This window comes from Dermacentor variabilis, chromosome 2, assembly GCF_050947875.1.
Source record: "Dermacentor variabilis isolate Ectoservices chromosome 2, ASM5094787v1, whole genome shotgun sequence".
Taxonomy (NCBI): domain Eukaryota; kingdom Metazoa; phylum Arthropoda; class Arachnida; order Ixodida; family Ixodidae; genus Dermacentor; species Dermacentor variabilis.
Genome location: NC_134569.1, coordinates 189987920 through 190003456, shown reverse-complemented (window position 1 = coordinate 190003456; position 15537 = coordinate 189987920). Strand labels below are relative to the sequence as shown.

Below are 15537 nucleotides of genomic sequence, written 5' to 3'. Positions count from 1 at the left end.
ACATACTGCACTATATGCTTGTATTGAAGTTCAACATTGCATTCTACTGCAACACACGACAAATGGAAAGTAATATGATCTCTGATCTTAAAAAAAGCACACTGCAGATAGAAACAAGAAATAATGTGCACTTTAAAAATAAGAAGCGCAAGCTTTGAACTGGCATGACTACTGCAAAGTTCTGCCATATCAATATCACTGCATGACGCATGACAGACAGCATAGCCTATAATTAGCTGTAATACAGGGCATGAAAATATGACCTCTATTGCAATATGCACTGATAAACAAGAAGTGTATACACTAAAGAACTAGCATGGCAACTACAAAATACAATGTGCTGTTGCACTACCATATGCAAGCAAAATCGCAAGATCTAGCAAAAAGTGCACTTTGAACACCAGGTATGTAAACACTGCAATGTGATGTAGGTGCAACGCCCCTTGTGAGTGAAACAAGAGCTTTGTGGCAAGATGTAGATAAAAAGAGGCACACTATGTGGATAAAGTGGCACAGTAAATAAAAAAGTGGCAAGGCACACGAGAGAAAGTGCGCATTTTGAGCATCATTTGCAACAGTGCAGTAATGCACTGTAGTTGCAGTATCACAAGTCAGCAAAACAAAAGCTCTGTGGTAAGATGTAGACATAAAACAGGTGCTAAGCGTGTTGTATTGAAACTAATTACACAATAAGATGCATTGCTAGAGCAAAAAAAATATTAATGGTAACAAGAAAAAGTGCCCTTCAAGCTTCATTTCTGCAAATGCTGTAATGTAATGTACTTGCATTATGACATGTGAAACAAAAGCTCTGTGGCAAGATGCAAATATAGCAAAGGGCACACTAACCATCTTACATGCCAGCTACAAAGTTACAATACATGATGCACTACCACAGCAACAAAAAAATTACATGTAACATGAACAGGGCACTTTGAGCATCTTTTGTACAAGTGCAGTAATGTAAGTAGTTGCACTATCACACATGACACAAATGCTCTATGGCAAGATACACATGTAAAAAGGGCACACTAAGCACTTAGCTCACTTGGCAACTGCGAAGTTTCAATATGTTAATGCACTAGAACATGCAAACAAAAAAATAGAGAAAGCGGCAAGGTGTAGAAATAAATAAGAAAATTCACATCGAGCATTAATGAAGGGAACAGCTACACTATGCACAGCTATAGTTTCAGTAGTGCAGCCGCTTGATGACAAAGCTGTGAACTAGGAAGGTGGCTGACGGAGCTAGTTGTAATCCATAGTGTGCGTGAATGGGGAAAAAGCGGCAAAAGGATAGCACTGAAACAATGACAAGCGCTTTATCGCTTTACTTTTTATACTGCAAGAAAATTAGGGTGGACTCACATGTGTGATAATTCATCGCCAAATGAGAGCAGAGAATAGAGAGGCTGATTTAATCCTGCAGGTGTGTGTTGACAAGATCATTCTGGCCTGCACATGTCTTCCCACACAACAGAATCGTTTATGCAAACCAGATGAAGCTGGCAGGACACATACAAAAGCGTTACGTCTGATTTTTCTTTACTACCAAGGAACAACATAAAAAACCTGACGATGAGAAAAGAAGACACCCACAGCGCTTTGTGCCTCTCTTCATTATCATCAGATTTCTGCGCTCTTTCATGGTAATGATGAATAACCTACAAGCCCAACTGGAAATGCCTGTGGCATTCTTTTGCAAATGAGAAATTTTTCTCGAAATTTAGTGATGATAAAACAATGCCGATATTAAATCCTTCGAGAATATTCCTTAAACTGTTAACACTGTTTTGCCATAACCATTATATCTTGGAAAGATTTGTCACCTCTTACGCATTATAAGCCAAAGAACAGCAACAGGGGGCAACAAAGAAAATTATGTTATGAATAAAACATGGGTTTTAGTATGTCCTCCCAGCATGATTCAGCTTATATCCCAGAGAAAAAAGAAAGCACAAGAGATGCAGCGCAAAGTGAAGAACAAGAGGACAAGTGCTGAACTCACTAATTTCATTTTCGACAGATGTGGCCCATACACATCTTGCTGCTCAACAGGCGAAGAGCAAGCACCTCCTTCACTCCGCATTGAACATAATTATGATGTGGTTTACATTGCACTTAGAGGTTTAAAGCACACAACTGTAAAAGAGACCTCAATGAATGGCTAGGTATATCCTAAATTTCCTCGTGCTGATAAATTGATGTGTACACCACATCACGTGTCACCTATGTCCTTTGCCCCATGCGACAGTTCGCGCATGTAGGGCAGTACAATGTTAAAACAGATAACCTGCTTTTCTAGTGCCAGCTTTTCTTTTGCCGTAGTTTTCAACTATTTTACTAGCTTTCCACAAGCTTATGCCTTGACATGCTTTGCATATCAAGAATCCATCATCTGTTGCTCAGACACTTCCCTTATTAAATGAGTGCTAAACTTTGTTAATGCTGCCTGAAAGCCAGTTCAGTCAAACCAAATATTCACTTTTTGATGGTCTGATGTGGAATTTAGGACAATTAACAGCACTGTATGAGTACTGCCAACAAGCATGGTGGTCACGAAACTTGAGGCATATATCGAAAAATTGCAACTTCTGTTTTTGGCAGATCACAGGTAAACAGGGGTTTGTTTATTAAGCTGTCAACATAATGCAAAATAAAAAAATGAGTTGGTTTTTGGATTTCGACTTCTGGTTTTGTGCCAGTGCTCGCGCCACTCTGAATTCTCTCCTCAATTTCACATCACACCACTTGCAAGTTCTTAAGAATATAATCAGCCAAGATCTTGCCTTGGTGTCGCATTGAATGAGTCTTGCACCCATCTATTGTGGGAAGTGTTTGAGCGACAGGTGCAGCAGGTGATAGATTCTGGATATCCAGTGATATCATAACATGAACTTGTAAAATCTAGTCAAATGAGTAAGAACTATGGGACAAAACTAACACAGGGTCAGCAGGAAAACAGAAAAGAGTCTATACTCATAAAATGTCGCAACAGGTACAGAAGCAGTCACAGATATGGTGTGCAGGTCATCTTTAGCAGCTCTGGAAGATTAGGATATGCCCAGAAGGCTCGGTTACAATTACACTTCTTGAACTAACAAAGGTAATGTGAAACACGTGCATAATTATGTTCAATGCAGGGTGAGTGTAGTGTACTCCCCTCTGTGTCCTGCAGCAGCGTATTTATTCCAAACAAACGGCTTTGCTATGTTAGGTTGCGGGTGTTTACACATTGTCACACTTGTGTGTGCACATCAAAATTTAGAGATACCACTGTATATGAAAATAGAAATCACACAAGCCATGTTCATCAAACAAAATGGTGACGTGTGTTGGTGAGCCATCCATTGCCCTGTATTGAGAGTAGGTGTATCAGATGATGTTTAAAAACTTGCCTATTTTGTACTTATCTGCACAGGCACAAGTTAGTTTTCTTGCTATATATGTTTTATTGCTTCTATTATGTTTCTGAGAGTATAATGCGCTAGGTGTGAAATCAAAATTTTGTTGCGAGTTCAGCATCTGTCTGGCCGTCGTTTTCTCTTTTGATGTTCTTTTTTTCACGATGTAAGTGCACTAAATCCCTAGTAATCCATACTTCTGTGGAGGATATATGATATATGAGCTCACATCAGGGCAAGCACTGTCATGCGTGCATGTACACCAATTCTGTCGTGATATGGTAACCAAATAACAAGTGACAGGATCTTTCCGCATTTAGATTAAAAGGCATCGAGATCAATTCCAACAAACCAATTGCAATACCTCAGATGTCTATGCTTGCATTAGTTATTATATGTGGTTTTCTGATAATGATATTGCCTCCCAATGCACATTCATGCTTTCATCATTGCACTTAAATGGTATTGCTTCTCACAGCCTTTGCTCTAAGTAAAGTTTTGGCCATCAATAAAAAAAACCAATTGCAAGAACCACGCATGTTTTTTCACGTCATTACTTTGCCCTCATGCTGTTGCACTAGCGAAAGTAGCAAGTGGGCACTTTCTCTCCTTCTACAACTACCCAATAATTATTTCAAGTTAAACAAGAAACTGTGTGCGTTAAAAAGAAACAATTTTGCAAGAACATTTAACCACCTTGACGGCCTCTCACTGCTGTTTTTCAGCTGCACATGCATTAAGCTTGGTGAGCACTTTAATAGCCCTAGTTGAAAGCTTGGTCCCCTTTATGCCCATCAGGTGTTCGAGCAATGCAAAGATTTGTTTGGCAGATTGTACATACTCAATGTTATACGCCCAGTACATGGAAAACAGAAGAGCCATACCAGCCGTCACATCAAGCACATCAATTTGCACATTTTCGAATGTGACACTCAGCCCTTCCGACGACATCACACTATCGCCGGTGAATATTACTGTTGGGTATGGGCGTCTTTCCATCAACCTTAAAAGTAAAAAAATAAGGCATGCGTTAAGGCAACCACAAACAAATTGAAATATGTGCCCTTTATATAGACCTTGCACACTGATTACAGCCTTTGAATGAAAATAATAGGTGAAGATAAAAAGTCAGACACACGAACGGAACAAACTAATAACTTATGCTGCATATGTTGCTGCAGCGGGCCTGTCCATGACTTGCCTTTAATGAAGTGCATAAATTTGGAAACAATGTCATGAAAGTAATTTTGGGAGTACATTGTCTTTTAGCCCGTCGAAAGCTTGAAATCAAATTTCAAAATTCTGAATGGCTGCATTCACATGCAGTCTCTAGACTGGGTAAATGCTCTCTATTTTGCTGGAGCAGACAAATGAAATTTGGTAATGTTCACAAAATGAAAATATTGAGAAGCAAATTTACTATATGATAAAGATAGCATGAAACAGGACAAGGTACCTTAGATGTTTAAAAACTGTACAGTCTCATTATTTTCATTATGTGCAACAATGAGAAAATTCTGCTCTTTAGGCAGCTATTGGCAAGTGTATATATAGTTTCAGAAGTTTTACAGAGCGTAAGCATCTCAAGTTAAGCATTTCTGATAACTGAAACAGAAATAAATCTCATCCATATGAGTAGACATGGACCTTATAGCAACATTTTTATTACTGAACCTAATTTGGCTCTTAATTAGCTTCTCACTTAAAGTAAGAATGCCTGGTGAGTTAATTAGCATCAAGACGGCAAGTTGGGCCAGTTGGTTGGGATTCATAGCTAGGTTCGTTGCACTGCAACACAAGACGAGGACAAAAGAAGGTATAAGACGATGGTGCTGTAACGAACCTTACTATGAGTTAATTAGCTTTGAACAATACTAAAAATTTATACCTGTTAGTGGTAAAAGCCACAAAAAAAGGCTATGCTGCAAGCTAGTAGCCTTTTGGCGAGTTGATCTTTGCTATAAGACATATCTTTGTAGCACAAATAATTGGGAAAGAAAAGCCAGTGAAACAGAAAGGGAGATAGACAGGCTTTATTTACACTTACAAGACTTAATTCAGAAGCAAGGTGTGCTGCATATTGTGGTGGCGACACACATTAACAAGGCGCAACAAAAAGAAGAAAAGTTGCCAGCATAAAACCTGCCATAGTCATTTCCGCATCCTATAAGTAAAGTGAGCTTTGGCTAACACAGGCTTCACCATTTATTTGAATATGATGTGCTACTCACAGTCGGCATGCAGTTTTCTCTTTATTTCCACCCATAATCCTAATGTAAATAAACATAGTTCGCGGAAGCAAGATGTGCAATGTGCAGAAAGATAACCTGTCTGCTCTCCTTTCGCTGGTTTTCCTTTACTGATATTTTGCACTACAAGGATAATCTTCTACTGTAGTTCACGGTTATAGAACCACAATGCACAAGTGCAATACTAGAAACAGTCGCCAAATAAACCATTAATAGCAATTTGGCTTCCAATGAAAGCCCACTGCTTGCAGCAAGTCTTCTGAAGAAAAAAAAAAGAATTCCAGCAATAAATAATCTGCTCCCAGCATTGTATGCTTTATATGCGTAACTTACCGTGGCAAACAGAATTATAACAGTAGATGTGCTAGATCTAACCTATCTCTTTTCTAAATCACAAACTGACTGAGCTTTGACAAAAGAAAAATTTTAGTTAAAATTTAGCTTGCATGAGTGGCACCAAAGGCTGTACTGGTGATTCATGAGAGCCCTACAGCCTTGTTTCATCAAACTAAAAAATAACTTTTTCCAAACTTCCTTTCTCAATTTTTTTAGCCTCAAGGACCAATGTCCAACCGACCCACAAATAGGACACTATCGTGACTGTTCTTTTTGTGTTTGTCTGAAAGAATGCTTACAACATATGAGGTCTTACCAATGGGGCAAATATGTCATCCCCACGTTTATTCAAGAGGAATGCAACAGAATGAGAGCACCAACTCCTCTGGCATCTAAAACATAGAAAATGAAATGCTTAGGCAGAGCTCGTTCGTAATAGCAACGCCTCCTATAACTATATGCCTGGAACGTCGCTCTCTATGGGGCACGTTGCAAGTGCTAGACGGCGCTCCGTTTTTCGGACGCCTAGCGCCACCTGACGGATAGTCGCTCAAATGTGGTAGGATTACTCACGGCGTTAGCAGCTTGCGCTGCGTGTTTGGCTCCCTGTCAAACGGTAGTGATGGCGCAGAACAGCGTGCCGATATTAATTTTAGCCGGGTTTCGGGAGTTGCAAGACCTTGACAGGTTCTTTCGAGGAAAGAATTTGGAGAAAGGAAGACTACTATTTCAGGCGGGGCACGTCTACGACGTGAGGGAACTGCTGGACTCACACGGATCGGAGGTTACTGGTAGATGTATTCCGCAAACGAAAATCAACGCACCAGCGAGATGCGTGAAGCTCAGCGTAAGTTACTTCGTTATATACGATGTGGACGCGTGAAATTATAGATGACATTGATTTTTGCAGATCGGCGACAACAGACAAATCGTAGCGGGTAGCTGCGATTGCCGTGCTGGCGTCGCAGGAAAGTGCAAGCACGCCGCGGCAGTTGCTCTGTACGTACAGGACGGCAAATGCGACAGCAAAACATCTCACCCAAGAACGTGGGGTGTACCAACGTCTCGTAAGAGCTACCCGAGGTTTTCTAACGTTGCTCTCCCCAAAAAGGAAAAACGTGAGTAACTTACCAGCCGTGTTAGACAACGCTGAGAAAAAGTTTTCGCCTAAGTTACTGGAAGTCCGAGACTTTATGTTGCGTTTTTTTCAGTGCGTGCAGAGGAGGTTCCGCTAGACCACGTCGTCAAATATTTTGGCGATCTCAACTGCCCCTTAGTTCATATGCTGGCCGCAGAAGGGTGTATGCCAGCTGAGCCAGCTGTAACCCCTCCTCGTAGCTCTCAGCAAGCCCTGGCGCTGTTTGAATGGGACAGGACTGGGAAAGAGTTCCACAGCTTTACTGTGGTACAGTGTGGAAACAAGCTACTTCTCAAACGAATTAACTTCTTCGAGAGGTTTGTATTCCGGTGTACAGTAATTAAGTTTTATATCTTCTTCTACTCTTAAAGAACCTAATTTAAACACAAATAAAGTTATGGTAACTTCTGTAGTGTCTGACTTGCAATGCCTCCCATAGGTTGTCAGGACCGGAGCTACGAGTTAGCCAGCGCCACGTCGCTGTGCCGCCTGAAGATGTACCTGACCTGTCAGCTAGGACGGCGCTTGACCGTCGTCTTTGGGCTAATGAAAGTTTTCCTAGAATTACTGCGACAAAAGTACGGAGAAGTACCTAGCAGTTGGTCCAATTTTCTTACCCTTAAACAGACTCATTACTCTGATACGAACGTGGTTTTTCCTTGCCTTCTCTTCTGCAGGCTCAGAGGATTCTTACCTGCCGTAACAACCTCTATGAGCATGCAGAGACCATTGTTACCGAGGTGCCCTACACAGGCTACCAGGTGCAGTACGGACTGTTGAAGGAGCCATCAGCTCGTAAGGCGTTTGAAAAGAAGCGCAACGTGAATGTCGCCCAATTCGGCCTGGTAGTTTGTCCTGGAGAGCCGTGGCTTGCGTGCTCCCCCGACGGCATCTTCAGGTAATCACTTTTATCGGGTTATTCTTTCCAATAGAAACTCAAACTTTCAGGGATGAAGACAGCAGCGCAGTGCTACTGGAAATCAAGTGTCCGTTTTCAAGACGGCAACAGAGCTTGACCAAGAGGCCACTGCTGAAATACCTGTGCGGTCAAGACATTCTGGATTTGAGACGCAGCCATTCTTACTTCACACAAGTACAAGTGTGCTTGCACGTGCTCGGTTTGGAGTACTGTTACTTTTACATACACACAGAAGTGGACTCGCTCACTATCAAAGTAAGAAGAGACGATGCGTTCCTGTCGTCGGCAGTGCCCAAGCTGCGAAACTTCTATTTTGAGCATTTTCTCAGAGCATTGCATGAATGTGCCGACATCTGAGGTATTTACATCTTTTAGCATTGTCCAAGAACAGAGGTAATATATTAGTTACAAGTACCACACCATCGCATTCGCAATATAGAACATAGACAACAGTGCCTTTTAATAACATTATTTATTTTTACACATTTGATACATTTTATACAGACATGTAGTCTTATATGTCGCAGTAAAGCTAGTCATTTTAAGCCTTTGTGTCTATATGAAAATTGTGCAATAAACTTTTTCCCCTTTCTCCTGCCTTATTATTTCTGTAGTTTGGCAAAAATAGGTTTCTTCAGGTTTGTTAGCACTGCTAGCACGTGAAGAATCTCATCAGCATAGCCAGTCAGCTCGTGTGGTATCCTGCGTGTAATATCATAAATTTTGAGCCTCTGAATCACTCTTTCTACATGAATGCGCACGGAGGCGGTTTCATATGTGGCATCCACTTCAGACTCCGTGAATTGTGGGCTGGTAGCAAAAGGTGGCATCACCAACGTTGCATCCTGCGCGCCAACACCTGTTTTTATGCCCGGAAATCCTTTATCGGCTAAGACAACATCTCCTGGTTCAAGAAGGGACAAAAAACCTGATTCAACAGTTAGCGTGCCATCACTCGTTCTACCTCCAAACCCCTTTGAAAGAAAAGTGATAAGCCCATTCGGAGCTATTCCAACAAGGTACTTGATTGTGTGCCTTCCTTTGTAGTCCGAATACCACATGTTTTGTTTTTCAATTCCTGGAGGCATTTCAGTTTCAAGTTCGGTGCAATCTATGACAACTCTGCATTTCGGATAGTGCAGTTTGAAGCATGGAGGTAAAGTGGCCAGAACAGCTGCTTGTGATGGCCAGTATAGCCATTTCCTTGTAGCAGCATGGATGTTAACAAGCAGACCCTTGAAGATACGAGACGCTGTTGTTTTGTGGATGCCAAAAAGAACACTGAGAAAAGAGAATGGCAGCCCATGCTTAAGTTTGATCAAAAATAACAGAATCTTGTCTTCAATAGACAGCTCATTCAACTTTTTTGGAGCAGGTGGCAGTATGCTTAACAGCAGAGCAAATAAAGAAAAATCAATTGCTGTAAACGCATGAAAGGCGTTTTCATCATGCTGAAGAGATCTAAACCCTGCGAAGAAAGGCTCTTTGCACGCCAGCCCAGTGCTTTTGTCTGAAAAGCCCGGACTGCATGAGCTGCCCAAGCCTGTGCTGCACACTTCTTTGTGACTGATGTAGGATGATGCATTTCCATCGCACAACTCTGATATAAATGTGAAGTTCATGCTGAAAGTAGCGCTGCCGCCTTCCGTCATTGTTGAGGCCTGAAACAAGCATTTAAAACCAGCTTAGTACATCAGTCACATTAAATGCAACGAAAGGCACAAATTATACGTTATAGACATTAGCTTACATCGACACGATGTACGTCCTCTGCAGACTGGTTGCAGGCGGACGCACTTAAGTTGTCACTGTGAGGCGGGCTGTCCGAAATATGTGGTTCGGGGCTTGTGCCACACCCTGTTTCTTGACTGTCACAACTGGGTATCTGTAGTGCCTCCTCCATCTTTTGCTCCTGGCGCTTTCTTTTTCTGGCAAAACAAGCGTTATAACACATCCAAACAATATTGGTTCACTGAAGCACCGCGACCACGCAACAAAATCTACTCAACGCAAAAAATTAATTGGCATTAGCCCTTTGACGGTAGATTTTTTTCGCCATATGCGACCACCGAGGGTCGATTTTTTTTATTGCACATTTAAATTCTTCAGAGGGACCTATTTCGAAAAAAAATTTGCCGTAATTTTTCTAGGGTGACCGTAAAGTGAGAACAATGTGTTTCGCGTTGGCATATATGTACTGTTTATTCATGAAAAACAATAAAAAATAGCAAATAAAGTTATAAGAATTAAAAAAAGGCGCATTGTTATACACAATGTCCACACGAGAAAATACACAAGAAGAATGCGCACACGAAAATTTTTCGCAAGTCTCAAATGTTCCTCTTGCACTAATATTTCTTCAACGTGTGGTAGTCCTTGAAGCATGGCTCTACACAGAACGGTTTGTTGCACTCAGCGCACATGGACCTTGTGTCCTCGCGATATTTTTGCTGCTGAGTGGTGTTGGCGCAGACATGGCACCTCCTCTGGGTACTGCTTCCCTGAGCAGCCGTGGGAGGCAACTTATGAATAAAGTGCCAAAAAAGGAAACGCATGCACGGCGGCATCCTTCGTATGCGGACCCCTGTGAGCAACAAACGAGCGAGTGACAGGCGGTCACCCTTTGAGTGATAAGAACGAGATAGCCATCAGTTTTGCGAGCGAAAGAAGCCGAAACCGCGTGCGGAACAAAACCAAAACCAGCCGCCGCGCGCCCGCGAGGGCGCCAATGCACGAGCGGTAGCAGACACTCCAGAGCAAAAAAAAAAAAAAAAAATAAGAAAGAAACTATACAACGAAAACCGAAAGAGAGACGCGAGAAAAAAATTCCATGTATTCCCATATAGTGGCAGCACATGCCAGGCAAGAAAAAGTTAGGAAGTTAGCGCGCGTTTTAAACGTACAGACGGCGCCGTAAATTGATCACTTTCGGACCTGTTCACGGCGCCGTATATTTACGACATCGACCCTCAAAGGGCTAGTCACACTACCTGAAGCTGAGGGCAAATTTAATATATACTCTACCTCGCGTAACGGTCACTTGACACAGGCCCAGTCGATGTCTTGTACGCAGCGGGAAATATTGAGGGGAAGTAAGCGGGGTGGCCTTCTTCGTTAGATTTCGTGCCACCGACAAAATGTTTGCTGCATATCCTGCTATGTGCTGCAGGTGTCCAGTTGCTGCCATCATCTCTGTAAAAGCAACCGATTCAGCGTTAACTAACTTGACATAACGCCAGAACATCAAACAGCTTACCTCTGCCGTCGGACGAGCGTGATCCAGCTTTGACGCCGTTCTGCTTCATACGGTCGGCTCGGAAACCGGTAAAACTTTGTTCCTGGTGAGTTGCTGTACGTGCTGTTGCAGCCCACTACGCAACAATTCGTGTTGCCCTTCTGCATTGCTCAGAAAAGCTGCAGCTACGCGCGAAACACTTGCACAGACACGCTTTCCGAGCGGAAGCGGGCCGGCCGTATCCTGCCAGATCCGCGCTCGCCGCCGCGAGGGGCGCTCTAGTAGGCGCGGGAACTCTGCCGAGTGTTTCGACCATGCGCCGCAGGACGGCGCGCGCCACCGTACCGGTCCCCATGGCAACCACAGCCGCCGCCGCTGAAAGCATCGCGGCTTCACGCCGCTGCTCCCCCGCGTTCAGGCCGGCGGTCGGGCGAGTGGCGCGCTGGAACCCGGCTGCTCTGCTGCAAAATTTTGTGCGAAGACAAACTAACGGGCGTCAAAAAAGCACAATAATGTTGCTCACACAAAGCAGTTATTCAGGGATATAAACGATGCATAGTGTTTCGGGCTTTTTTTAAGGGGATTTCGTTTACGCGTTTTTCTTCTTTCTTTTCTTCTTGCTTTTTTTTTTACGTGTGGCTGCCCGTTTAAGAGCGGCCATGAAAAAAACAATGGTCATTGATAAATTCTGATGCTGTGCTTTTTCATGAGCACTCTATCTAGATCGGTAAACGCTGGATTGCCTGCCTTGTTACAGGGAAGATAGGTCACCGTACGTGCGTCTATTGTAAATACTAATGGCGTGGAGAGGGATATCAGCATTATGTAGGAGGCTTCTGGATAAAGCGATTTAAATATTTAAGAGCTTGAAGCATGTGCTTCGCGCTGTTCCGTTTCCTAAGGCGCCAGGAATTATATTTACTCGAATAATAGCGCGCTTAAGCCCGTGGTGAAGAAGACATGATCGAAAGATAGAACATATACACAGCGCCTGTATACATTATTGATTCGAGGTAGGTTGAACGAAACACAAAACAAAGAAAGTAACACTAAGTGCACATAATTAGCCAGTTGTGATGTCACGAGAATTTAATGCACGGCCCAAAAATCGTTCCTATGCCGATCGCAGTGCTAGCTCAGCAATGTTCGAAACTCGACCACATTACTCGCACCTGCTTGTCATAAAAAGCACACGTTAATATATAGTTCATGTCAGATATTCTTTTCTGGTTCATCACAAGCAGATGATGATGATTCCACGCACTTTGATGAAGAAAGTGGTTGGTGGTTAAAGTGTGGCACGGCGCTTCTTGTACTGCCACACAACAAATGTACTACAATTTCAATACTTTTCTCGACAGGGGCTTTTTCTCAAGAAACTTGACGACAGCATTCGTGTCGGTTTTTTCTTGCGCATAGTTTGCAAAAAGTGGCTTAATGAGCTTTCTTGCGATGAGTTCAAACAGGCCCTTGCGGTGGTCTGAATCGGTGTTGCCGCAGGTCAAGACGGGCAGACTCATGAGCGCTTGCACTGTCCTCTGCACGCATACTTCGAGAGGCTTCTCGACTGACCGTCGCTGCGACAGTATGCAGTCCGCAAATCTGCGAAGACCTATAAGAACTTTGACGAGCTCCTCCGTCGGGTAGAAAAGGCCGCCGCGATCCTGGTGAGTGATGAGGCCATGAGCGGGAGCACTGCTCTTTGGTGCCTGAAGCACTGCAACGCAGTCAGCACAGGGAATGCGCTCGCTTACAGCTCGAACAATGAACCCTCCCATCATGGCCACACTGGCAATGTCGGGGTTCGAGACAAGTGGCCTGTCTGACAAACAGTGCTCTCTTAGACTCATTGCTGCTATGTTCAAAATGCGCTCGGCGGTGCCTGCGGTCGTATGGCGCTCGTGCTGAATTGGAAGAAGCTGCTTTGATGTGAAACTTGCCGAACTCTGCACATTGCTGCCACTGGAACCGGCTATGATGCCTGTTTTCAACATCTTTTCGAGACCGCATATTGTGCTCCTGACGTCTAGGGCATCATCACATCCAGCACTACGCCGCAAGAATCCAAACATTGCCTCGATAGGATCACTCGACATTTTGCGGGTAAGAACAAAGCTAAAGCGCTTCTCAGTGAGCAGATGGCGGATGCAAGCAACATTTGATTGCGTTGTGAATATCAGAGCATGACACGTCTCTTTGCTGAAAAAGTTTTCAGTCTTGCTGGCATCCCTCAGATCTTCGATGTACGCTATGAAAGCGTGTTCCAGCCAGTCGAGCCTTGGATCATCCACATCACTGAATGGACGGCAATCATCGTTGTTACAATGAATGAACTGCTGGCAATTGCTTATGTCCATTAGAGTAAACCATTTCTGCATCGCTTCCAGAAAGTGGATTGTAGGCCCTGCCGATGCAAACTCAATGTCCGCAGTGTGCCCTGCTTGGTCTTTGAAATATTTGAGGGCCCCAATTACTGCGGCCGACAGCAACTGCACGGCCAGTTTCACGCTCATCTTTTCAATATCGGACGGGTAGAGGTGCTTTCGCGTGAGGAACCTGATTGGCTTTACTGTTAAGTTCTTCTGCATTTTGTGCACCATCTTTAGGTACTTCGATGATATCTCTTTTTCTCCGCCGATGTCTTTCGCCAGGAATTGCGATCTCACATTTTTAATTATATGGCTTTGATCAAACGCCAGAAAGATATGCTTAGTGAGATCTGCAGGGTGCGGAGCGCGTATACGCAGGACTCCATCACACAAAATTTGCATGGCTGTCACATTTATCTTGTGATTATCTGTGACAACGCGGACGACATCGAAGCCGATCTCCGACGTTTTCTCGATGACATGGCGCATGACTTCTGCTAGTTGCTCCCCTGTGCACCGCTTTGTGAAGAAATACCCGACAGGTATCTTGTATCGACCGTGGAGCCCGCAGAGCAAAAAGCAGAGGATAGAGTTTGCCAGGCACTCATTCTGAGAGTTTGGGACAAGGTGTTGCAGCTCCGCGCCCATGTTGACGTCGCCAATGAACGCGCCCCTTTGTTTGTGGTATTGTAGTTTCTGGCGAATTCTCATTTCGTCTATGATAAGTGAACAAACTTTTGACTGTGGCGTTTCAAGCGCTAATATTTCTGTTTCCAGGCGGCAACGAACTAGCTGAGTAAAGCCAACTTCTCCGGAAACCGCGCCGATGTATTTTTGAAGGGTCTTGTTGCAAGGCAACCTCAGCAGGTCTTCGGAGCGCAAGTACTCGTACGCCTTCGCTGACAAATTACGGAGTACGATGCTATGTCGCAGCGTTGTTTCTGACCATTGTGGCTTTTTCTTTCTGTAGTTCTTAACCTGGTCAACGATTAGGAGTGCCTTTAAATTTCCTTTATCGGCATCTGACGTCACTTCTAGGAATGTACCAACGTGTGCTGTTTCTTTCAGCTTGAGTAGTTCCTGTTTGTACGATTCTACAGTCCTACTCAGCCTCTCATTTTTCGCTTTGAGCGCTCGTTCTTTCTCGCGCCACCGCTTGCGCTGGACAAAATACGTCGAGGAATACAACTTCAGGGGTGTCTGTGTCTTGTACGAGCGTTTGGCATGCACCATCCCTGTACGTGGTGCATTCAAGCTACCGGAATTCTCGGCTGTTAGATCATTCATCGTGGTTTCCTCTCGCTGAAGTTGAATGGCATGGCGCGTCGGCTCGGTTCCTTCAGTGTTACTCTCGTTACTTTCGTGCCCTGGAGGCGTGGCTGGTCCTTGATTTTCTTCATTTGTGCATTCCGGTGGTTCGCAAGGCAACGAAGCACTCGAAGGGGCACGCTTACGTTTTCGTGTCCTGCCTTGAGGTTCCGTCCCGCTCTCGCTTTGTGCGAGGCACCGTGTCCGTTCGCGGAACACACCGGACACTGTCGTGCTCTCAGTTTGTGCCAGGCACGGTGTCCGTTCAGCGAATACACTGGGTACCGTACCGGGTGTCAGAAGTCGCTTCGTGAAGTTCTCCTTGAAATCCGTAGGACGGAAGTGGAGGCTGCACACAACAGAGCAGTCCGAGATAGTAATGATCGGCAAAGCGTCTCTTGATATAGCTCTCAGCCACTCTGTACGCAAAGCGTTTTCCGCTGGCACCTCGTGGAAGGACACCCCCGGTTGCTTCCGTCCCCAACTTGACGGGCAGCCTTGTACGCAACAGCAACGCATCGTTGCGCGTGTAAATCACTAAATGTTAGTAAGGCGGACACACACATACAGTAAACACCG

The 15537-nt window shown here is 44.1% G+C and overlaps 2 protein-coding genes across 2 annotated transcripts; one reads left to right on the top strand and one right to left on the bottom strand.

Moving 5' to 3' along the window:
- The first annotated feature begins 6567 nt into the window (after positions 1 to 6567).
- Positions 6568 to 8637, top strand: LOC142570610 (uncharacterized). The gene is made up of 5 exons (XM_075678976.1): positions 6568 to 6836; positions 6900 to 7107; positions 7567 to 7715; positions 7805 to 8025; positions 8076 to 8637. Exons 1-5 carry the CDS (start codon positions 6612 to 6614, stop codon positions 8401 to 8403), a joined length of 1131 nt encoding a protein of 376 aa, XP_075535091.1. The 5' UTR covers positions 6568 to 6611; the 3' UTR covers positions 8404 to 8637.
- Positions 8408 to 11532, bottom strand: LOC142571118 (uncharacterized). The gene is made up of 4 exons (XM_075679407.1): positions 11303 to 11532; positions 11071 to 11238; positions 9797 to 9974; positions 8408 to 9707 (listed from the first exon to the last, which is right to left on the bottom strand). The coding sequence occupies exons 1-4, from the start codon at positions 11446 to 11448 to the stop codon at positions 8649 to 8651; spliced, it is 1551 nt and encodes a 516-aa protein (XP_075535522.1). The 5' UTR covers positions 11449 to 11532; the 3' UTR covers positions 8408 to 8648.
- Between the last annotated feature and the right edge of the window lie 4005 nt (positions 11533 to 15537).

Excerpts from the sequence above, each read along its gene's own strand:
- LOC142570610 (XM_075678976.1), top strand. The coding sequence starts at position 6,612 with ATGGCGCAGAACAGCGTGCCGATATTAATTTTAGCCGGGTTTCGGGAG. Across the intron at positions 7,108-7,566 it reads TCTCCCCAAAAAGGAAAAAC|GTTGTCAGGACCGGAGCTAC; the intron begins GTGAGTAACTTA and ends TGCCTCCCATAG. Across the intron at positions 7,716-7,804 it reads TGCGACAAAAGTACGGAGAA|GCTCAGAGGATTCTTACCTG; the intron begins GTACCTAGCAGT and ends TCTCTTCTGCAG.
- LOC142571118 (XM_075679407.1), bottom strand. The coding sequence starts at position 11,448 with ATGCAGAAGGGCAACACGAATTGTTGCGTAGTGGGCTGCAACAGCACG. Across the intron at positions 9,975-11,070 it reads TCAAGTGACCGTTACGCGAG|AAAAAGAAAGCGCCAGGAGC; the intron begins GTAGAGTATATA and ends TTGTTTTGCCAG. Across the intron at positions 9,708-9,796 it reads AGGACGTACATCGTGTCGAT|GCCTCAACAATGACGGAAGG; the intron begins GTAAGCTAATGT and ends TGCTTGTTTCAG.